Below are 21,647 nucleotides of genomic sequence, written 5' to 3' on the forward strand. Positions count from 1 at the left end.
TTGTCTGTTGAAACTTTTCATATGAGATAAATGGATGTTCAAAAAGGATGAATACCTTTGGTGTGAGGGCTTGCTAAACTCCTTTCAGGGTTGCTCATCAACTTTGTTGCTCACCTGGCATTTAACTCTCACCTGTGGCTTCAAGAAGCTGTAGCATGTACAGCAGCCACATCCCAGTAAATCATTTTAGAAGATGGGCTAAACCAGATTAAGAGGGATCAATCAGCATCACAGCCATTAGTGAGGGAAGGGGATGTCTATTCTAAAAATTACTTTCCCAGCGAAATGGGTGATTGAGAATCATTTGTTTCAATGGCCTTGAAGACAATTAAAACAGGAATTATGGAGCACTTAGGGCATTATTATACATCGAAGACATGTTTGTACACAAGTCATCACCCTACAATATCATTGGTCATATTCAAAAATGAAAAGCAAACAATCATATGTATATTCAATTTCAGCCCAGCTTTTTCAGGATTTTCATGATGGAAAGAATACTCACTAAGTTTAGATGTTTCAAAATAAACAAGGCTGGGAATATTGTATGTGATTTGAAGGGGGGAGAAAATACTCTTTGAAAACTTAATGGATGTGATGATTATGCACCAACACTTGCATCTTCTTCAGGAAAAGTGGGTTCCTTGATCAGAAATAATTTTTCAAGGGGCCTAAAATGAAGAAAGATATGTTTTGTGAAATTTTGATGGTTGTTGACATAGTAGAACACTTGATTGATACTGAAATACTATAAGCTCTCTAGCTATCAACTATAGTAAGAATAAACTTCTGTCCTAAGACTGAGGAAGGGGACAAATATAATTGATTAAATCTGTCAGTCAGAATGTGTTGATAAGTACATGGGATTATACTATGCTAGTCTTTTGGAGTTATCACTGCAGTTGACATGAGATCAATTGGGCAAAAGTAGCTATTTCATCCTTTGTTATGGGGGTTATATGGTCCCAAAGCCCATTTTCATCCTTCATTTTGTAGAGAATCAATGACATCAATGTGATATCTTGACTTGCTCCTGGATTGGATTTAAGTGATACAGATTTGTAGAGTTGTCAGCTTCACACTCTGTTCCAGAGTTACTAAAATCCAGTGGCTAGATGAAAGTTAGGATTATGATGATGGCCCAGGAGTCAATGGATGCCCTTAGTATTTTTGATGTCTGATCAAGCTCTAAGTGCTCCACAACACCTACTTCAGTTGCCTTCCCATCCATTAAAACAAATTATTTATCCACCCATTCTGCTGGTGAAGTTTTCACATGCTTGGGGTACATATTCTCCTAAATTACCACTGGTTTTAAGACCTATCATTTACTTTGGTTTAGCCCATCTGCTAAGATGATTTACTGGAGTATAACTGCTGAACATGCTACAGTTTCTAAGAGCCATAGATAAAAATTAGGGGGAAGGGAGACATCTAAGATATATGAACAGTTTGAAAAAGGGCTTGGCAAACACTCAATCAGAGATATTTGTTCTCTCGGAACATCCCATGTATCCCACTATCCACAAAGACCACTAAAATAGAGCATCATGGTGCAGATTGGCAATGTACTCATCCCTTGATTTCTGCTGTTTTTTAATAAGGATATTATCATAATCATTCAGTTTAGCTGGTGGCATTTAAATAACTTTATTTTATTTTATTTATTTATTTGCTGAGGCAATTGGGGTTAAGTGACTTGCCCAGAATCACACAGCTAGGAAGTATTAAGTATCTGAGACCAGATTTGAACTCAGGTCTTCCTGACTTCAGGGTTGGTGTTTTATTCACTGCACCACCTAGCTGCTCATTTAAATAACTCTTACACAAATAACAGTTTATGAAGAGGAACAAGAAAAAATTCATTTGTCCTTGGTCCATTCCTTCATTGGCATATCTCAAAGGGGAGAACTTTCAATTTCTAGTTCTTATTTCCACTGCCATTTCGATACAAACACTGCCTAGCAATCAATGGAGAATATGTATGTGCATGAAAAAAAAAATATATATATATATATAATATTTATGTGTATACATATATTTCTGTGTATATATACACACACATATATGTCCACATATGTAATATATTTTTGTGTATATGTATGTATATGTCTTATCTGGCTCATCCCTGTCACATGCCAGGTATGTATCATTTAACTCAGTCCACTGAGATGAATTGCCATAAAGTTATTTAGTGTTCATTATCTGTTCAACGATAGATGAAATTCAGACTCATTTTCTGCCTTGCAATCAGTGGGACCATCATTAAATCAGATAAGATAACATTTTCCAGAGATAAGTTCTCATAAGTGAGGTACCATTGGGAAGTTTATTTAGCAGAATATTAAAAAAAAAATACTCAGCTAGGATACTGTAACATTTAGCTTTAGTACATATGACTCCTGTTTCCTTTTGGAAACACTTTTATAGAATGTGATGACAATGCAGGGTATCTGCCAAGTTGGAAGTTACTGAGTTCCATATAAGTTGACTTTCCAGGAAGTTTCATGAAGAGAAGCATGGTTTTTCTGCTTAGGCCAATCAAGTCCTAAGAAAAGATTTTATTTTTAAAGAGAAAAACAACTTATCACAGGTACCAGAGGGAATGGGGAGTCCTTGCAAAAACTGATACTTTAACACTTGATTACTCAGCTGAAATCCCAGGGCTGAATGCACAACTCAGACCTGGGATTAGAGAAATGAAGCTATTATTTGCCTCCGATTCTGCTTTTTGACTTAGCTCCATATGATGGATCTACTAACTACATACTTATCTTAGTATTCAGTCTCATGTGTATCAGTCCATTTTGAAAACTAGAAGTCTTTGTGTGAATATTTCTGGCAAAAATCTGGTATGTCTATGGACAAGCCTTTGATTATTTCTCTATGCAGAAAAATTACTCATTGGTTTCTGCATGGATTTCCTAATCATGACTCAATCTAGTACCCTTTGATCTCTGTTAGAGTAGTTGTGGGAAAGGGCCAAGCTATACTGCTTTATCTACTCAGCTAACTTTGAAGGCTATTAAAAGCATAAGTAAACTACACAAAAATGATAAAATTTTTGAGAGTAGACATTGTTATTTGTTTAGAATTCTCTGGAAACCAGCATACATAGTGCCTAGCATATTATAAGGACTTCATATGTGTTTGTAGATTCATTGATATATATTCATTGTAATGACTCATCAGAATCATGCATTCATTCATGGAAAACATTTACTTATTTAATCTGCCATTAAAACTTGTGGTGATTTTCTTCTTTTAAATAAATATAATATGATTCTCTCTGGGTGAATGCTGGTTTCTTGGGGAGGTTTTCTTGGAAGCAGCCTTAGTTGCAGTTGAAAGTAATAATCACCCAAAATGCAGCCAGCTGGTAAAAATGCACATGTTTATTTTCTCCTTCCAAAATAGCCCCGTTAGTTGAGGCCTATCTCTCTGCTTGGTTCTAAGAGCTCTTGCTGCTTTGTCCTTTGCTTCTGCCTCTGCCTTCTTCAGCCTCTTGAGCCAGCACCAAGTTGAATCTGTCTTGCTTCTGAGAGAGGGCTTCTGGCTCTCAATCTCCCAGAGCGCTCCTCTCCGACCCCAGTCAATGTTCCGAAGTAAAACTCCTCACTCAGAGAGGGCTTCTGGCTGAATTCACTTGATGCTCCCTTCTCAATCTAAATTCATCTCCACTCCCTTCACTGGGTCTCTGCTTTCTTCTTATATATCAAAGAGACAGATTATGGGTTTTCTTCCATAGTGCTCTCTGGCCCTAAGAGCTTCAAGGGAGGTGTGAATTCACAAAGTTACACAGTTAACTTTGTGAATCTCCCATACTTGTGAATTCCAATGAGTAAAGGTGCAAACAAACACAAGCATTCTATCAATTAGTTCTACTTAGTACCTTGTTTCAGGTTCTGGCCCAAAACATCAATTCTAATGAGTTAGCAGTTTGTAAAGATTCCAACAAAAACTCACAAAATATACAAGACAGTACAATATTCTCAAATATCTGTGAATGCTTTAATTATGATGTTGATTAATATATAGTTGGTAAACAATAATATGATGAATAATTTGTGAGAAAATAAAAAAATGTTCTAACTAGCCTCTTTAAGTAGCTTCAGAAAATCTCTAGTACATGCTATTTGTACTTTGTTCCATCCACACTGGGTTTTTATGACCTCCCTAACACAGGAACACTGAAGTTTTATATTTAATGATACTATCTGAAAAAAAAAGAAAGAAAGAAATCCATAATACAGTTCCAAACTTCAGATTACATATCAAATGTCTTAATTTTTTGCTCCACAAGAAAGTCCAGTGTTACATTATTAGTTACCGGTGATGATTTTGTCAACATTTCTCATTTATCACAAAAATGTGGATGGAGTTCTGTTTCAATACTTTCTTTTAGCAAAATTTCTTCTTCACAGAGTTCTGGTCTGAGAGAAGGAAAAAAAGAGAGAAATAGAAAGAAGATACAAAGATGGAATCAGTGTTTGCAAAAGAGAAATAACATTTTCTTCCAAATAAAATATGAGTAAATCACTGTTGTAAATAAATCACTTTTCTGTTATCTATGTGACTCTTCCATGAGTTTGATTTTTTGATCATCATAATGAGAAAATAATTTAGTCAGATGATTGTCTTATATTTCTGCAAACTAGCTGACTAAATTATTTGTAGATTTATTTCTTTAATTAGACAAAGAAAACAACATGATTAAAACAGCTAGATAATTCAGACTCAAATACATATTTTTGTGGTGTTTTTTCCCTCAGATCTTTAGAAGAATCTGGAACTAGTAATGAGTTATGGGCAGTAGATTTGGTGATATTGATTATGTTTTGTGAATTGAGGTCACTATCATAAATCAACCATTTATTAAATTATCCAAGGAAAATTTTACTTAGAGGTGTTTTGGGAATTATATTTTTCATAAGATTTTTGAATTAAGTCCCCAAGGTTCAGGTTGCAGTTGTAACACCAGCAGAATATATTTTGATTTCTATTAGCAGAAACTCCTTTTCTTAAATCCATTTCCATATCCATAAAATCCTTCTTAGAGAATATTCTTAGAAGTACAAGAAACATTGGGAAGGAATTTGGGTCTTGAGGAATGCATAGCTTTATGTATGTATATAGTAAGTTTAAACAGTAAATCTGTGACTAATGTAGATAAATGTATTTACATAATAGTTTTTCTTATTTGGACCACCTCTTAAGGAACAAATAGATAGGTGGAAGAAGTAGAAAAAATAAACAACAAAACTTTTGTAGCCCAAACACATGATGAATCTAAATTGCCCTCCCTTGCTAGATTCAGTTTTGAGTTCTAAGAATTAGTAGTCATTCTCCTGTCAATATATTTGTGATTTGTCCATCTATTTTTGGTTTGTGAATGTTTGCTGATTTTTTTTTTTTACCGAGTATTGGATCAATATTGACTATATACAATCACTACAAATATATTACTATTTCATTAGTGAATATTCACATATTGCAGTCTTCTAAATCATAGCCTGTAGCCTTCCTGTCAGAGCAGTGCAGTGTGGTGAAATGTGCAATGGACAGAAGGAAGACTAGAGGTCTGAGTTCTAGTCACTTGTTTTGCTCAATAGCAGGAACATGATGAGCAAATTTATCCATTATACAGAAGCATAAAGACACAGAACATGAAAAGCATGTTGCATTTTTCATATATTCCAATACTCTGAGAAAACCAAATCTTTCAAAATATGTAAAATTTATTTATATATGCATCAGTAAATTTATTGTAAGCAGTCAAAGACCAAATCTGAAAGTGAGTTCAAAAGTTATTGTCTTACCTTTCAGGAAAATAGAGTGAACTTAACCTGATATGGTGGATTTGGTATTGGCAGCTACGACATTTAAATAATACATAATGTGGAATGTATTTCAAAATGATTTGTGAAATTTCTTTAAAATCATTGTAAAATCCAGCAAGAATACGAGTTTCTGAATATGCAGGAAATGTCCTTTTATCGCTAAATTAAAACAACAACAACAACAAAAAATATTGCATTTCAATATTCAAATCCTTTGAAATAAGATATATATTTTAAATGTAGGGGAAAATTGAATAATTATGACCGTTTGATCTATGCAGCATAGTAATATTGTGCATTATATTTAAGATATGTTTTTAGTTTAATAACAAAAATTGGCCACATTTTATAATAACTTTTATATTATATATCTTTATATTAACTAGTAGAAATCTTTTGTATTTGATTTAGTAAACAAATAAGAACGCAGCTCACTTATCATTTGAAGAAGGCATATGTGTGACTGTTGTTTACATACCCTCCTTCTAGGACTTCTGGAAATCTTATAATGCCATATTGATTTATATTGTTTGTTATATCACTACTTGCATGTACAATTCATGTTTGTTGCACCACATTGAGTCTGTACTGGTTGTAGGGAGAGTCATCACTAATAGCCTGTGTGTTATTGCTATGTGCTTGTGTAATACCTCCTATGCTGATGGGTTTGTGCATACCTGTTTCTAATAAGACCCTTTAGCCCAGAAACCTGCTAGCAATCCCCACTTCCCTTTGGTGCTTTTCATCTCCCTTCCTGAAATGTTAGGGAGGGCATGATCATCTCCGTTTTAGTGCTTTCATTTCCCTTCCTGAGAAGTGGGGGAGGGAGGGCGTGATCACCTTTTTGGTGTTTTCACCTCCTTTCCTGAGAAGTCAGGGAGGACATGATTACCTCTTTTTGGGGGCTCTCACCTCCCTGAGAAGTCAGGGATGGTGTGACCACCTGTATTCTAAAACAAAATAAAGTGGGAGATTGTAGAGGGCTGAAACTCTTGAGTTGTTGCACTGAAGTTGGTTCAAGCACTTAGGACTAATTACTGATTGGACAATACTCTATGGGCATATGCTTGGAAAATGGTCCTTCTCACTATCCCACTGCTGGCTCAATGATTGGTGCATACAGAGGATTGTAGGAGGGACTAGGGAGTGGAGTAAGACCAGCCAGAGACACTTTTTGCGGTGGATGAGGAAGAAGGCAGTCGCAGAGATTCTGCTTCCATCCTGTTCACTTCTACCCCTAAAGACCAAGAATAAAGACTAAGGACTTTTGCTTATCCTGACTCCGGCTGATTCTGGGGTGTCTGGGTGCTAGCACAGTCATCATAATAATTTATTTTTACATAAATAAGACTTGAAATTTTAGAGAAATGTTTATATTTGTGTTTAAGCAGGAATTCATTGTCATAATTATTCATGTTTTTATTTTATTTAATAAACTCTTTCTTCATAAACTATATAAGGCAAATATCAATTTGGCCCTTGTCTAAATCACTTTTAGTTGCTATGTTTAAAAATTATTTATTTCTGATATTTGTAGAGGGCTGAAACTATTGGGTTGATGCACTGAGGTCGGGACTGCTGAGTGCTTGAGGCTAACTACTGATTGGACAATACTCTATGGGCATATGCTTGGAAAATGGTCCTTTCCACTACCTGTACTGGCTCAATGATTGGTGCATAGAGGATTGTAGGAGGGATTAGGAGATGGAGTAAGATGAGCCAGGGACACACTCCTGGCAGTAGACGAGGGAGAAGGTGGTCCCGGAGATTCTGCTTCCATCCTGTTCAATCCTGAGTCTAAGACCAAGAATAAAGATGGACTTTTGCTTATCCTGACTCCAGCTGATTCTGGGGTGTCCTGGGTGCTAGCGCGGTCATTACAGATATTCATTTTAAAAAAATCTTTTTGAGTTCTGAATTTTTTCCCTTCCACCCTTTCCTGTTGAGAAGGCAACTAATATGACATCAATTATATATGTGAAATTATTCAAAACATATCTCCATATTAGGTATGTTGCAAAAAAAAAAAAAGAAAAGAAAAGAAAAAAGAAAAGAAAGTGAAAAAATTTGTACTTTAATTTACAGTTAGAATTTATTGGTTCTTTCTCTAGAGGAGATAGCACTTTCCCTTATGAGTCCTTTAAAAATATGTTTCATCATTATTTTGATCAGAGTATCTAAGTCATTCACAGTTAATCATCATTACAATATTGCTAATGCTATGTACATTTTTCTGATTCTGCTCACTTTGTGTCATTTTTTTTTGCATTATTTGCATCATTTTATATAGATCTTCCCAGGTTTTTCTAAAGCTATAATAATATAGCAAATAATTGTCAGTTCTTATAGCACAGTAGTATTCTATCACAATTATATACTACAACTTGTTCAGCTATCATTTCACTTTGTATCATTTTGTATAGATCTTCCCAGGTTTTTCCAAAACTATATTATTTGTCGTTTCTTAGTGCACAATAGGATTCCATCACAATTGTATATCACAACTTGTTTGAACATATCCCTCAAATTTCAGTTCTTTCTCACCAAAAAAAAAAATCTGCTTTAAGTATTTTTGTAAAAATAGGTTATTTTCCCCCTCCCTTCCCCCTTAATCTCTTTGGAACATAGGCCTTTGGCTAAGTCAAAAGGCATGCACAATTTTATCACCCTTTGGGCACAGTTTTATTTGTTCTCCAAAATGAACCAATTCATGGTTCACGTTCACAAACGAACCAATAATACCTGAGTGACCCAATTTTTTGTATTTATCATGTCATGTTAGCAAATTCAGTAGATGTGAGGTGGTACCCAAGAGTTATTTTAATTTTGCATTTCTCAGATCAATATGATTTAAAGCCTTGTCCCATTGTGATTAGAGATAACTTTAATTTCTTCTTATGAAAACTGCTTCTTCATATCCTTTAACCATGTATCAATTAGAAAAGGCTTTTATTTGTGTAAATTTGACTTTGTTAGCTATATATTTTAGAAATATTCAGAAATGATATCTTGATCAGAGAAACAATATAAAATTTTCTCCTTACACTTTTTTTTCATTCCTTTTAATTTCAATTGCATTGGTTTTATTTGTGTAATTTTTTTTACAGTCTAACAGACTCAAAATTATCCATTTAACTCCCCAATATCCTCTCTATTTTTTGTTGATTATAAATTCGCTTATCCATAAATCTGACAAGAAATTTTTTTGCTCCTCTAATTTGCCTATGATATATATATATATATATTTAGTATATCTTTTGAGTTGGTGATCTATATCTAATTTCTGAAGATCTACTTTCTAATTTTCCCAGTGATAATAATAATGAGTCAAATAATGAGTTCTTGTCCCTAAAACTTATTTCTCTGGGTTTATCAAGCATTAGTTTACTATGGTCATTTGCTATGGTGCATTGTGTATCTAATCTATTCCACTAATCTATCACTATATTTACTGTGCAGCACCAAATTGTTCCTATGATTATTGGTTTGTAATATAATTTGAAATGTAGTACTTTTAGGCTACTTTACTTCATAATATTTTTTATTTGTTTAGTTTATTTTTCTAGCTCTATAAAATGATTTTTGATAGATTGGTATGATCCTGAATAAGTAAATTAATTTAGATAGAATTATAATTTTTTCATATCAGTTGAGCCTACCCATAAGCAATTAATATTTCTCCAGTTATATAGATCTGTATTTGTGTGAAAAGTGCTTCATAATTGTGTTCATATAGTTTCTGGGTTCACTTTGGCAGATTCCCAAGCATTTTATATGCTTTGCCCTTATTTTAAATGGAATTTCTCTTTCTAGTGATTCATATTAGACTTTGCTGGTAATATATAGAAATGATGATGATATTTGTGAGTTTGCTTTATATTTGCAACTTCACAAAAATAGTTGTTTTAAAAAGTTTTTAGTTGATTCTATAGCTATATCATCATCTCATTTGCAATGAATTTTAATTTTGTTTTCTTATTGCCTGTACTTATTATTTCAATTTCATTTTCTTGTTTCATTACTATAGCTATTATGTCTAAAAAATATTGAACAATAGTGGTAATAATGGACATCTTCATTTCATCCCTGATCTTATTGAGAAGGTTCCAAGTTTATTCCTATTACAGATAATTCTTGTATTTTTGGTTTAGATAGATACTAGAAATTATAATTTTTAAAAAATCCATTAAGTCCTATATTTTCTAGTAGAGTGTGTGTGTGTGTGTGTGTGTGTGTGTGTGTGTGTGTGTGTGTGTTTTGGAGATGTTCCTCCTTCTTCTCTCCCTCCCCTCTCCACTATATCATCTAGCCGTCCTTATAGTATTTTGAAAAGGAATGAATGTTACATTTTACCAAGCACTTTTCTGCATCTATTGATATAAATCATTATCTTTACTGTTTTTGTTATTGATGTGATCAATAATTCTGATAAATTCCTAATATAAATCCCATTTCCATATTGCTCTAATCTTCTTGTTGGTGTGTTATTTAAATTTTAATCAATATTCATTAGAAAAATTGGTCAGCTAGGGGCAGCTAGGTGGCGCAGTGGATAGAGCACCAGCCCTGAAATCAGGAGGACCTGAGTTCAAATCAGATCTCAGACACTTAACACTTCCTAGCTCTGTGATCCTGGGCAAGTAATTACCCCAATTACCTCAGCAATTAAAAAAAAAGTCTATTGTTTTCTGTCTGTATTTGCTCTTTCTATTTTTGAATCAAAACCATATTTATATCATAAAAGAAATTTTCTAGGATTCCTTTATCTATTTTTTTCTGAATAGTTTATGTGGATTAGAATTAATTGCACTCAAAATGTTTGGTATAATTCCCTTTTAAATCCATTTGGTTTTAGGCACTTTTTTTCTTAGGGAGCTCATTTATGGGTTCTTCTATTTGTTTGTTTGTTTGTTTTTTACAAGATACAGTTATTTAGGTATTCTATTTCTTCTGTTTAGGCAATATATTTTAAATATATATATCAGTTTCACTTAGATCATGAGTTTTATGGGCAAAATAGCTTTAATTTCATCTTCATTTATGGTAAATTTACCTTTTTCACTTTTTGTAGTAGTAATTTGATTTTTACTATTTTAAAAATCAAGTTAGTTTTATTTATTAGGTTTTTTTAAAAATTAATCTCTCCTTTCATTTTCAGGATTTCTATTTTAGTGTTTAAGGAAGGATTTTTCATTTGTCTTTTTCTACTTTTTTATTCATGTTCTTAATTCAATTGATGTTCCTCCTTCTCTCCCTCCCCTCTCTCTTATTGATATAAACATTTAAAATATGAATTTTTCTCTAACTAATACTTTGGTTGTATTCCTCAAATTTTGGTATGTTGTCTCATTGTTTTTATTCTCTTCAATGAAATTATTATTTCTTTCTATGACTGGTTCTTTGATCCACTCAATCTTTAGGGTTAGTTTATTTGGTTTCCAATTAATTTTCAATTTATGCTTACAAGGTACTTTTGTTGTTGTTCAATTATTACATTTATATCTAACTTCTCATGACTCCATTTGGGGTTTTCTTGGCAGAGAAGCTGAAGTGGTTTGCCATTTGCTATTCCAGATCATTTTACAGATGTAGAAACTTAAACAGAATTAAGTGACTTACTAAGGGTCATACAAGTAGTAAGTGTCTGAGGCTCAATTTTAACTCAGGAAAATGAGTCTTTCTGACTCTAGAACAGGCATTCTATCTTAAATTACTTAAAGTTACTTAAAGTAACTTGTTGAATTTAATTTTTATTCCATTGTGGCCTGAAAAGTTATATTTAATATTTCTGCTTTTCTGCTTTTGATTGCAATGTTATTACATCCTAATGGTCAATTTTTGTGAGATGCCATGTATAGCTGCAGGTTGGGAAATTAACATTGTTTCAATTTTAATTTTATTGAATCTGGCTCAAAAAGAGAATAACATATACACTCAGTTGGGTATAGAAATATACTTTACCTTATAAGGAAATAGGAGGGGAAAGGGAAAAGAAGGTGTATGTGGGGGGGGGGGGAGAGGGAGGTGGGGATTGACAGAATTGATAAATGTCCAAAGGACAAAGGACAAACTGTTAGTTTTCAGATGAAGAAATCAAAGCAATCTATTGTCATATAAAAATTCACTATTTATTAGAGAAATGCAAATTAAAACAATTCTGAGGTATTACCTCACACCTATCATGTTCATTAATATGATACAAAAAGAAAATGATTTTGATAAGATATGGTAAAATTGGGACAGTAATGTTTTTTGATAGAGTTTTAAACTGATTCAACCATTCTGGAGCTCAATTGCCCAAAGAGCAATCAAATTGTGTATACTCTTTGATCCAACAGCATTAATACATTTGTATCACAAAGAGATTTTTTTAAAAGAGTAAAAATATGTACATAACAAAATGTTAATAGCAGCTCTTTTTGAGGTGGCAAAGAATTGGAAATTAGATACTCATCAATTGGGGAATGGCTGAACAAGTGATATATAAATGTAATAGAATAGTATTGTGCTATAAGAAATATAATGTAAGCTAATGGGTTTCAGAAAAACCTGGAAAAATTTGCATGAACTGATTCTGAGCTAAGTGAGCAGAACCAGGAGAACATTGTACTTAGGGACAACATTGTAGGATGATCAATTTTGAGTAACTCAGCTACTCTCAGCAATACTATGATCCAAATCAATTCCCAAAGACAGTTGACAATGCTATCCACATCTAGAAAAAGAACAGATGGAGTTTGAAGACAGATAGAAGCATACTAGTTTTACTTACTTTCTTTTTTTCCTTTGTTTTCTTTTCTTTTGTTTATTTTTTCACAACATGACCATTGTAGAAATATGTTTACCTGACTGCACATTACAAAGTATAACAGATTACTTGCCATCTTGGGGAGGAGGAAGGAAAGGGAAGGAAGGAGAAAAACATGAAATTTAAAATGTTATTAAAATAAGTAGTTTAATTTGTCTTCTATTGTAATTGGAAAAATAAAAAATACTATTTACATAAAATGGTATTTTCTAGTTCATCTTTAAGGACCCAAGGAAGGACTAGGCTTGGTGGAAAAGGGAGATATTAAAGAGTCCCTGGCTTTATGACACCACATAGAGGATAACAGTGATTAATTCTTATTTTTTCATTTATCTTTAATCTCTCCCTGACTACTAACTGATTCTCTATTTCAAAACAAAACAAAATATTTCTATTTTTCCAATCCCCCCAAAAAACCCTCCTTGAATTATATATCTCTACTAGGATAGCTTATAACTGTTTTCTTTGATAGAACAGTATTCTGAACACCTGGGCTAGACCACTAAGAAATAGAAGGAATGGGACAGAATACTGTTTGTGGGGTTAGTCTTTGCAGCATTCCACAAGGCCTAAGGAAAGAAATCTAGGATTTACTTGGCCAATTCTGTTCTATACCATCCTCAAGTCCTTTAAGCAAAGATCTGTGCTGTTAGACTATGAATTGCCCAGCATCGAAAGATATTGGTATGTCTTGAAATCTCATCCCCTTAATGGTCAAAGGATATGAATAGACAATTTTCAGATGGAGAAATTGAAATTATTTCTAGTCATATGAAAAGCTGTTCCAAATCATTATTGATAAGAGAAATGCAAATTAGGACAACTCTGAAATACCACTACACACTTCTCAGATTGGCTAAAATGACAGGAAAAGACAATGATGAATGTTGGAGGGGATGTGGGAAAACTGGGACACTGATGCATTTTTGGTGGAATTGTGAAGAATGTGAGCATTCTGGAAAGCAATTTGGAACTATACTCAAAAAGTTATTAAACTGTGCATACTCTTTGATCAAGCAGTGCTACTACTGGGCTTATATCCCAAAGAGATATTGAAGAAGGGAAAGGGACCTGTATGTGCAAGAATGTTTGTGGCAGCTCTTTCATAGTGCCTAGAAACTGGAAATTGAATGGATGCTCACCAATTAGAGAATGGCTGAATAAATTGTGGTATTTCAATGTTATGGAATATTATTGTTCTAGAAGAAATGACCAGCAGGATGAATACAGAGAGGCTTGGAGAGACTTAAATGAAATGATGCCAAGAAAATGAGCAGAACCAGGAGATCATTATACACTTCAACTACAATACTATATGATGATCAATTCTGATGGAAGTGCATATCTTCAACAATGAGAGAATCCAAATTATATCCACTTGATCAGTAATAAACAGAACTAGTTACACCCAGAGAAAGAACATTGGGTAATGAGTATAGATCACAATATAACATTTCCACTCTTTCTGTTATTGTTTGCTTGCATTTTTGTTTTTTCTTCTCAGGTTATTTTTACCTAATTTCGAAATACAATTTTTCTTGTGCAGCAAGATAACTGTATAAATATGTATGCATAGACTGTATTTAACATATACTTTAACATATTTAACATGTATGGGACTACTTGCCATCTAGGGGAGGGGATGAAGGGAAGGAGGGGAAAAGTTGAAACAGAAGTTTTTGCAAGGGTCAATGTTAAAAAATGACCCATGCAAACATTTTGTATATAAAAAGCTATAATAAAAAATGTAATATAAAAAAAAAGAAATCTCATCCCCAAGGAAAGCATCATCAAGGGGATTCTCTAGCAATAGGGAAAATAAGGCAGTGAGGAAAGATAAATGACAAAACATCTGAGGAAAAAGACAATTCAAAGATTTTGAATCAATCAGTTGGAAAACCAATAACAATAAAAAGAAATAAGACATCCAGATCTAGTAGACAAGTTCAGAGTTGCATGAATAAATGGTGTAAAACAAAGGAATATGATTAAATATGTGATAAAGCAGAGGACCCTGTGGATTCCAAAGGGAGCACAAAAACTTTCAGATGGTTCAAGAGAGTAGTATGAATTCTGAAAAGAAAATTTAGGCCTTCATGGCAGAAATGATTAACAGAATAGAAAAATTTGAACCTATGGTGGCAAGTCTCATGAAGGAAACAAAAGATATGAAAACTGATTAGAATGTATCTGATTCAGAACTGAAGAACAATTTAAAGAACAACAGAAAAAAGAATAGGAAAAAGGGGCAATGGGAAGATGAATGTAGTGTAGAATATTAACTTTGAAGTTACAATGAAATAGTTTCATGGAATCTGGTAAATATTCATAAACAAATGGCTAGAGCTAAGGAGAAAGATTGGGAATAAATCTATAAATGTGGGTGCCATCTATATAATTAGTTGCCATCTGTATAGAGGTAATAATTGAAATAGTGAATATGAAAGATCTGTAAGAAAGAAATTGCAAAGTGAAGATATAAGTGAAAGACAGACTTTTAGGGGAAGACCCTGTTTAAGGATTAAGAAAGAGGTGAACATTCAGTCCAGAAGAAAAAGCAATATTTGGTAACAGAGGAAAAGAATATCCATATGAAAGCTATCTAAAAATGAAATGGTGGTTGATACAGGATTAAGAACCCCAATTCTCATTTGAACTTGATCTCTTCTTAAATGATCTTAGCCTCATTACTTTGTCTTTCTGAGAAGTTTCCTCATTTGTAAACTGAAAGAGTTGAAGCAGATATTCTCAAATCTTTCTCCAGCTCTAAAACTATATTAATGCAAACTTTCATTAATTTAAATTCACCTAACAAGTAGGGGTTTGCTGAAAGACAAAAATATTTCTGTTAGTGAAAAACATATAACCCAGTTATAATATAACTTACTGTTTAATTTTTGAGGCTTCTACAGTTCCAGATTTGTCTTTTAACTTAATTTCAAAAATACCTTGCTTCTGAATTTCATTCACAGTGCCAATATCAAGAGCATATTGATATACTATAAAATAAAAACATACATTTTTAATTACATTGTTTTCTACTCTTTTTGTCAATATGTATTTATAATTTTAAATGCCTTTTAATTTCAATTCATAAACTTTTCTCCTATATTTCTCCTCCTATCTTCCCTTGAAACAAATACAGAAAATATAATCAACAAATGTAGTGACCATATTTAATAGTAAAAACAACATTCTAAACTCCTACTCTTCCATCCTCTGCCCCAATAAGGAAGGGAATTGTGTCCTCACCTCTATTCTAAAAATAAAATTCGTCTTTACAATTGCAGTATTAAGTTTTTTCTTCTTTTTTCATGTATTTTATTTTTGTATCATAGACAACATCACTATGTGTCCTCAGTGAGGCTTCCCTTAATTAAAAAAAAAAATTAAAGCAATCTTCCAAACAGGAAACCAACTACACATACATTCTTTCTAATATCACATATAATATTGCACATCCATAGTACCCTATCTCTGTAATGAAAATAAGCTATTGCATTTCCTTAGCTCTTCTCTAGGCCAAAAATTAGTTATAATTAATCATGAAGCAGTGAGCTTTTTTTTACTGAATTTTTTCTGCATATATTTCCAAATGCATTGTGTATATTGTTTTTCTATTTTTACTTCAGCCTGCATTAATTCATATGTCTTCCAGTGTTTCTCAGAATTCTTAAATTGTCTTGATATTATTCTCTCTGCCAATGAGATACATACACTGACTGGAAATGAAATTTTCTGGTCAGGATGGAAATTGGTTTGTCTGACTAAAGGAGAAGTAAGGTTGAAAGATTTTTGCACTAGAAGAGAATTTTTTATGAGAGAATCAAAATGTGGTGTTGTGGTGGTGAGGTAGTATGCCCTATCTGTAATTTAAAGAATATAAGAGAACTACCTTCTTAATGGAACACTGATGTTGATATGACTTACAAGAGTGCAAGTCAGTCACTTGCAAGTGAAAAAGTCTAACTGAGAGTCAGACAGTGAGTTAAGCTTATATGCTGGTAATAGATTAGGCTTCAGATAGGTCAAAGTCAATTCTCCTCACCAGCAACAAAGTCTTAACCAGTGTGGTCTTCACCAACAACCAAGTAAATTATATAGAGATCCAAATGGCTGAGGGGCAGACTGAAGATCCTAGTGCCATCAGCAGCTATCCTACCCTTCATTCTAGCATCCAGAATGAGCCATTTATTAGTGAAGATGGACACATAAAGGCAGTCAAAGAAACACAGTCTACCTATTTACCCAGGAAAGACCTAGGAGAAGGTGCTAGAGGCACTAATGCTTAAAGTGTAATCACCAGGTGATTACCTTCCAGGCCTATAAGGAACTTTTGGGACAGACTATTCCTCCTGTCTGGAGGACAGACTCATAAATTATATGAGTTCTTTATAATGTCTTCTTAAGAAGTACTATGGGAGGAGGAAACTAATATTTGGTCCATTGTCCCCAGAATCTACCTGTACTCTCTGAATCAAAAAATTCTGACAATTCAAGATGAGAAATGAAGAGATCAGCATAATGAAGGATAGTGTCATGGCAGAAATGAGATCAAAAAGTGGATTGTGCAGCTGTTTAAATATCATCCCAAACTATTCCTTGGAGAATAGCAATTCTAGCTAGAATAAGGGTGGTATCCTACCTAAAGTCTTTGATTATATCCAGTATCTCTGACCAAATAGTAATCAGGTCTGATAAATTGCAGATAGCTATTCACCTGAAAAAAATGAAGTCCTTCATCAACAGGTGAAAGATCTGAAGAACAAAAATCTACTATGAGCTCATTTTTGAAGTCCTTGAGTGGATATTGTCATCAAGAATGATGCTAATCATATGCCTAGGGAATTTTTCACTCGATTTGCACTCCAGACTTCATTTTTTTTTTTTTTTTTTTTATCAGCAGGCAGCGCAGGAGCATTAGGCATATGCTGTATTTCCTTCCTCAATTATTCTCCTGAGCATGAGGTGGGAGAATTGCTGAAGCATCTCTAGGAATTATGGATTCATGATGCCTTTAACCTAGTAGCTTTGTGTGTAGCCCAAAAGGGCATGAACATGTAAGTGGTTTTCTTCTCTCCCAACTATTCCTGGAATCTTGTGTTTGTATTGCACATACATGTGCATTTTCTACTTTGGGTATACAAATATTCATGAACTATTATTTTCTTTTCTGAGTATGAATCTAGACAGATAGGTTACTGTAGCTCTTTCTAGATTGCATTTGAGAAGTGGAATCTCCTAGAACTGAAATGTTCAATTGTGTGTTCTAGAATGGAGAAGAGGTACAGTTCTGAGCCTGAGGGATATGCTTTAGAATTGGTCAGAGAACCTGTGGTACTGGAAATCAATTAGGGCTTAAATTTAGATCCCAGGAATATCTGAGTTAGGGACAAGAATAGGAAAGGTTTTGTTCATTGCTTTCATTTCTTGGCCTATCACATCCTTTTCTTTTTTTCTCCTTCTTCCCTCTCTCTCTTCTTCCCTCCCTCTATTATTGTTTTTCTTTGTTGCTCTGTTTCTTTTCTTTATTCTTCTTCTTCTTTCTCTTCCTGTATCTTTTCCTGCCTTTCTTCCTCCCTTCCCTCCTCCCTCCCTCCTTTCCTTCCTTCCTTCCTTCTTTCTTTCCTCCCTTCCTCCCTCCCTTCCTTCCTTCCTTCTTTTCTTGTATCAAGAAAATCTACTATGCATACTTATTAATACAGCATACATATATGGCATACATGTAGTATACACATATACACATGGTTACATATGTATAATTTGTTAGCTAATTCCATCTGACATAGCAGGAAATTCTATTGTAACATGAAATCATCAGTTCCTAGATATTCACATTCAATAATCCCAGATAGCAATAGACTTCTATTCTTAACTTGTCTAATTGTTTGTTTCTCCTTCAGAAAGGGTGTGTCTTTGTTTTTTTTCATTCTCACCTCAGCATTTGGTACAATGACACACAGAATTTCATAAATGCCACTGACTGACAAAGTATTGAGATACTTAGTATCTCCATAGTGATGATTATGCAAAAATAAATACTGTTCCTACAGACTAGCTCTCTTTCTAACTTTGTTTGGCTTAATTTCCTCTTTTCATATAACACTAATGAAGAGTGTTTGCTTCATTGATACTTTGCTTGGATTTCATATTTCCAACAACCTATTAAAATATCTAGAGCCTGATGTTCCTAGAGATATTTCCAAAACTTAATTCATTATCTTTTCTACAAATATTGCTTTCTAATTTTCTGTTAATATTAAGGGCATTATCATTTTCCAATAACCCAGGCTCGCAATCTAAGAGTCATCCTCAACTCATTGATTTCTGTATACCTTCTGTAACTAAGCCCTATCAGTTCTATTTTCACAGCATCTCCCACATATACCCCTCCTCTCCTCTTGACAATGCCATAGACCTATTATAGGTCCTCATCATTCCATGCCTAAACTGTTGCTAATGGTTGGATTCTTTCTCTGGTCTTTCTCCTCTCTGGGCTATTCAATTATCAAATTGATTTTCCTAAAGCACAGATATGACCACATCTCCCCCTTATTCAGTAAACTTCACATCATGGATCAAATAGGAAATCATCAGTTTTATCTTTAAACTTCTTCATAACATAACTGTCTCCTACCTTTCAAGGATTTACTCCACATACTCTGCAATCTAATGAAACTGAACTCCTTGATATTCCTGGAATAAGACTTTCTATTACCTAACTTGTCCATTTGCAGTAAGTGTCTGGAATTCTTTCCTTACTCATCTATTCCTGATATCCTTTAATCTCAGTTCCCTCCCTTTGTAAGACCCTTTTGCTGGTGCTTTTTTTTCTCTGAAATAATCTGAAATTAATCCCACATATATTTGGTTTTAATAAAATTATTCACATATTGATTCCTCATAAGCTCCTTGTAAACATAGATTCCCTTCCTCTCCTCCTCCCCCTTTCTATCCCCCCCTCCATGACTTAGAATAATGTCTGGCATGCAGTAAGCACTTAAAAATACCAGCTGACTTCATTTTGGCCAGAAACAATGGAGTTTCATTCACTTATATATTTTATTACCAAATGAAATCTTTATATTGCCAAACAAAAATAAAAATTACAGTCTATTATAAAAGAACATGTTGCAGTTAGGGTGGCAGCAGGCTAAATATTCAGGAAGAAATGTAAATTAAAATAGAAAAAGCTATTTTTCCTTAAATATAACCACTTACGACAGAATGGCTCCTTTGGTGAAGTATCAAAATAAGCTTCTAACTGAGGATGATGCCTTTTAATTATATCATTTTTCCAATGGTCGGCATAATAGCCTGCAAATTGAATTACAAAGTGAAATATATGAGATAGAATTCTTGAAGAAGGAAAAAAATGACAGAAATTTTTATTGGATTTTATAGTGACTCACAAAAATATTATGCGTCCTCAAAATGTTTTCACCACTTCTCATGAATTATGTACATATAATCTTTTTTGTCAAAGTGTTTATCAGTTATTGTTTTGTAACTCTGATAATGTGCTGGTTGCTAATGGAAAAAAATCAACTAATCCATTTGTGTTTTATGTCATAATCCAAATTAACAAACAGAGTGATATGGTCTGTCCCTATCCCATTTCATTTCCTGACATAAGATCCAATCTTGTACTTTGAAGAAGAAATATTTTATCATCACCAACAAAGATCCTGATAATCTCTGAAAAGTGATAAAAACTATTCTGTTGTTTCAGAGCATTTCAAACATTTAATCTATGAATCTTTTTTTTTATTCTATAGAAGGCATTTATGCCTAGGTAAAATCTGGAAATACAAATGTTTTCTTGGAGCTAGAAATATTAGTACAAATATTTTCATTTTCACAAAATATAACACTGATCCTATATAACTCTTACCTGTTGTAGGGCATAAATTTAACCCAAAGTCTTCACAGTTAGTACATCTACCATTTTTATATTCTTGATATGAATTGCAAGGATATGCAGTAATATTGCATACTCTTGCCAGAGATGAGATGAATATAAAAACTGCTCTCTGGTGGTCACATTTTAGATAAGTGAGTCCTTAATGATTAAAAACAAAGAAAAGAAATGGAAATTGTTTAAGTTTAAATACATTTTAACTAAAATTAAGCTAAGAAATGTCAAGATACCTCCCATCTGTTTCTAATAACTTTTTAGTAGAGTATCTGGGATTCTCTAAGTATACCATCATATCATCAGCAAAGAGTGATAATTTGGTTTCCCATTGCCTATTCTTATTCCTTTAATCTCTTTCTCAATTCTTATTGCCAAAGCTAGCATTTCTAATACAATATTAAATAGTAACAGTGATAGTGGACAACCTTGTTTCATTCCTGATCTTATTGGGAATGGTTGCAGTTTGATACCTCCCATCTGTTAAGAAAACTGTACATGTATTGAAAGTGAGGGCTTAACTTAAAATTTTTGTTCACCAACTGTAATAAACTATTGGAATTTCTATCTTTGCCAGTTCATTTCAGTGGAAATTTAAAAGAATCTGTTTTGTTGTTGGTTATTCATTCAATTGTGTCTTACTCTTTGTGATCCCATTGAACATAGCTCACTAATGTTATTCATGGGATTTTCTGGGACCACCACTCCGTTGAGCCATCTAGCTGTTTCAGAGGAATTGTACCTATTCAATGACATCTTTTGTTCAAGATATGCCTTAGATTTGATCTTCCAAACACTATTTTATACATTTTATGGATTGATGTAGATATCTAACCACCATTTATAACATGATTTTTCTGGGATTTTTTTTTTTTTTTTTTTTTTTTTTAGCGTAAAGAGATTAACCAGGAATGGGAAAAGATCAGGTATACAAAAGAATCTAGAGGTCAGTTGCAAGTAAAAGAAAAAAAAAATATATGTCAGCAAACATGGGACGATAGTCCAGGCATCTCCAAGCCATGCTGCCTACATTCCTCCCTTCATTATCATTCCCTATGCACCAAGTCTTGAATGCTTTCCTGAG

The 21,647-nt window shown here is 33.4% G+C and overlaps 1 protein-coding gene across 1 annotated transcript in view; it reads right to left on the reverse strand.

The window, feature by feature from the left end:
- Window positions 1–4,008: 4,008 nt before the first annotated feature.
- Window positions 4,009–21,647, reverse strand: part of LOC127557133 (lipase member I-like) — a 50,799-nt gene continuing 33,160 nt past the window's right edge. The window contains exons 5-9 of the mRNA XM_051990571.1: window positions 20,543–20,710; window positions 19,870–19,965; window positions 15,536–15,647; window positions 5,820–5,999; window positions 4,009–4,433 (exon numbers count right to left, since the gene is read on the reverse strand). Of these exons, the coding sequence (XP_051846531.1) occupies window positions 4,355–4,433; window positions 5,820–5,999; window positions 15,536–15,647; window positions 19,870–19,965; window positions 20,543–20,710 (635 nt within the window). The 3' untranslated portion in view covers window positions 4,009–4,354. The remainder of the gene's footprint in view (window positions 4,434–5,819; window positions 6,000–15,535; window positions 15,648–19,869; window positions 19,966–20,542; window positions 20,711–21,647) is intronic.

Source organism: Antechinus flavipes, chromosome 3 (assembly GCF_016432865.1).
Source record: "Antechinus flavipes isolate AdamAnt ecotype Samford, QLD, Australia chromosome 3, AdamAnt_v2, whole genome shotgun sequence".
Classification (NCBI taxonomy): domain Eukaryota; kingdom Metazoa; phylum Chordata; class Mammalia; order Dasyuromorphia; family Dasyuridae; genus Antechinus; species Antechinus flavipes.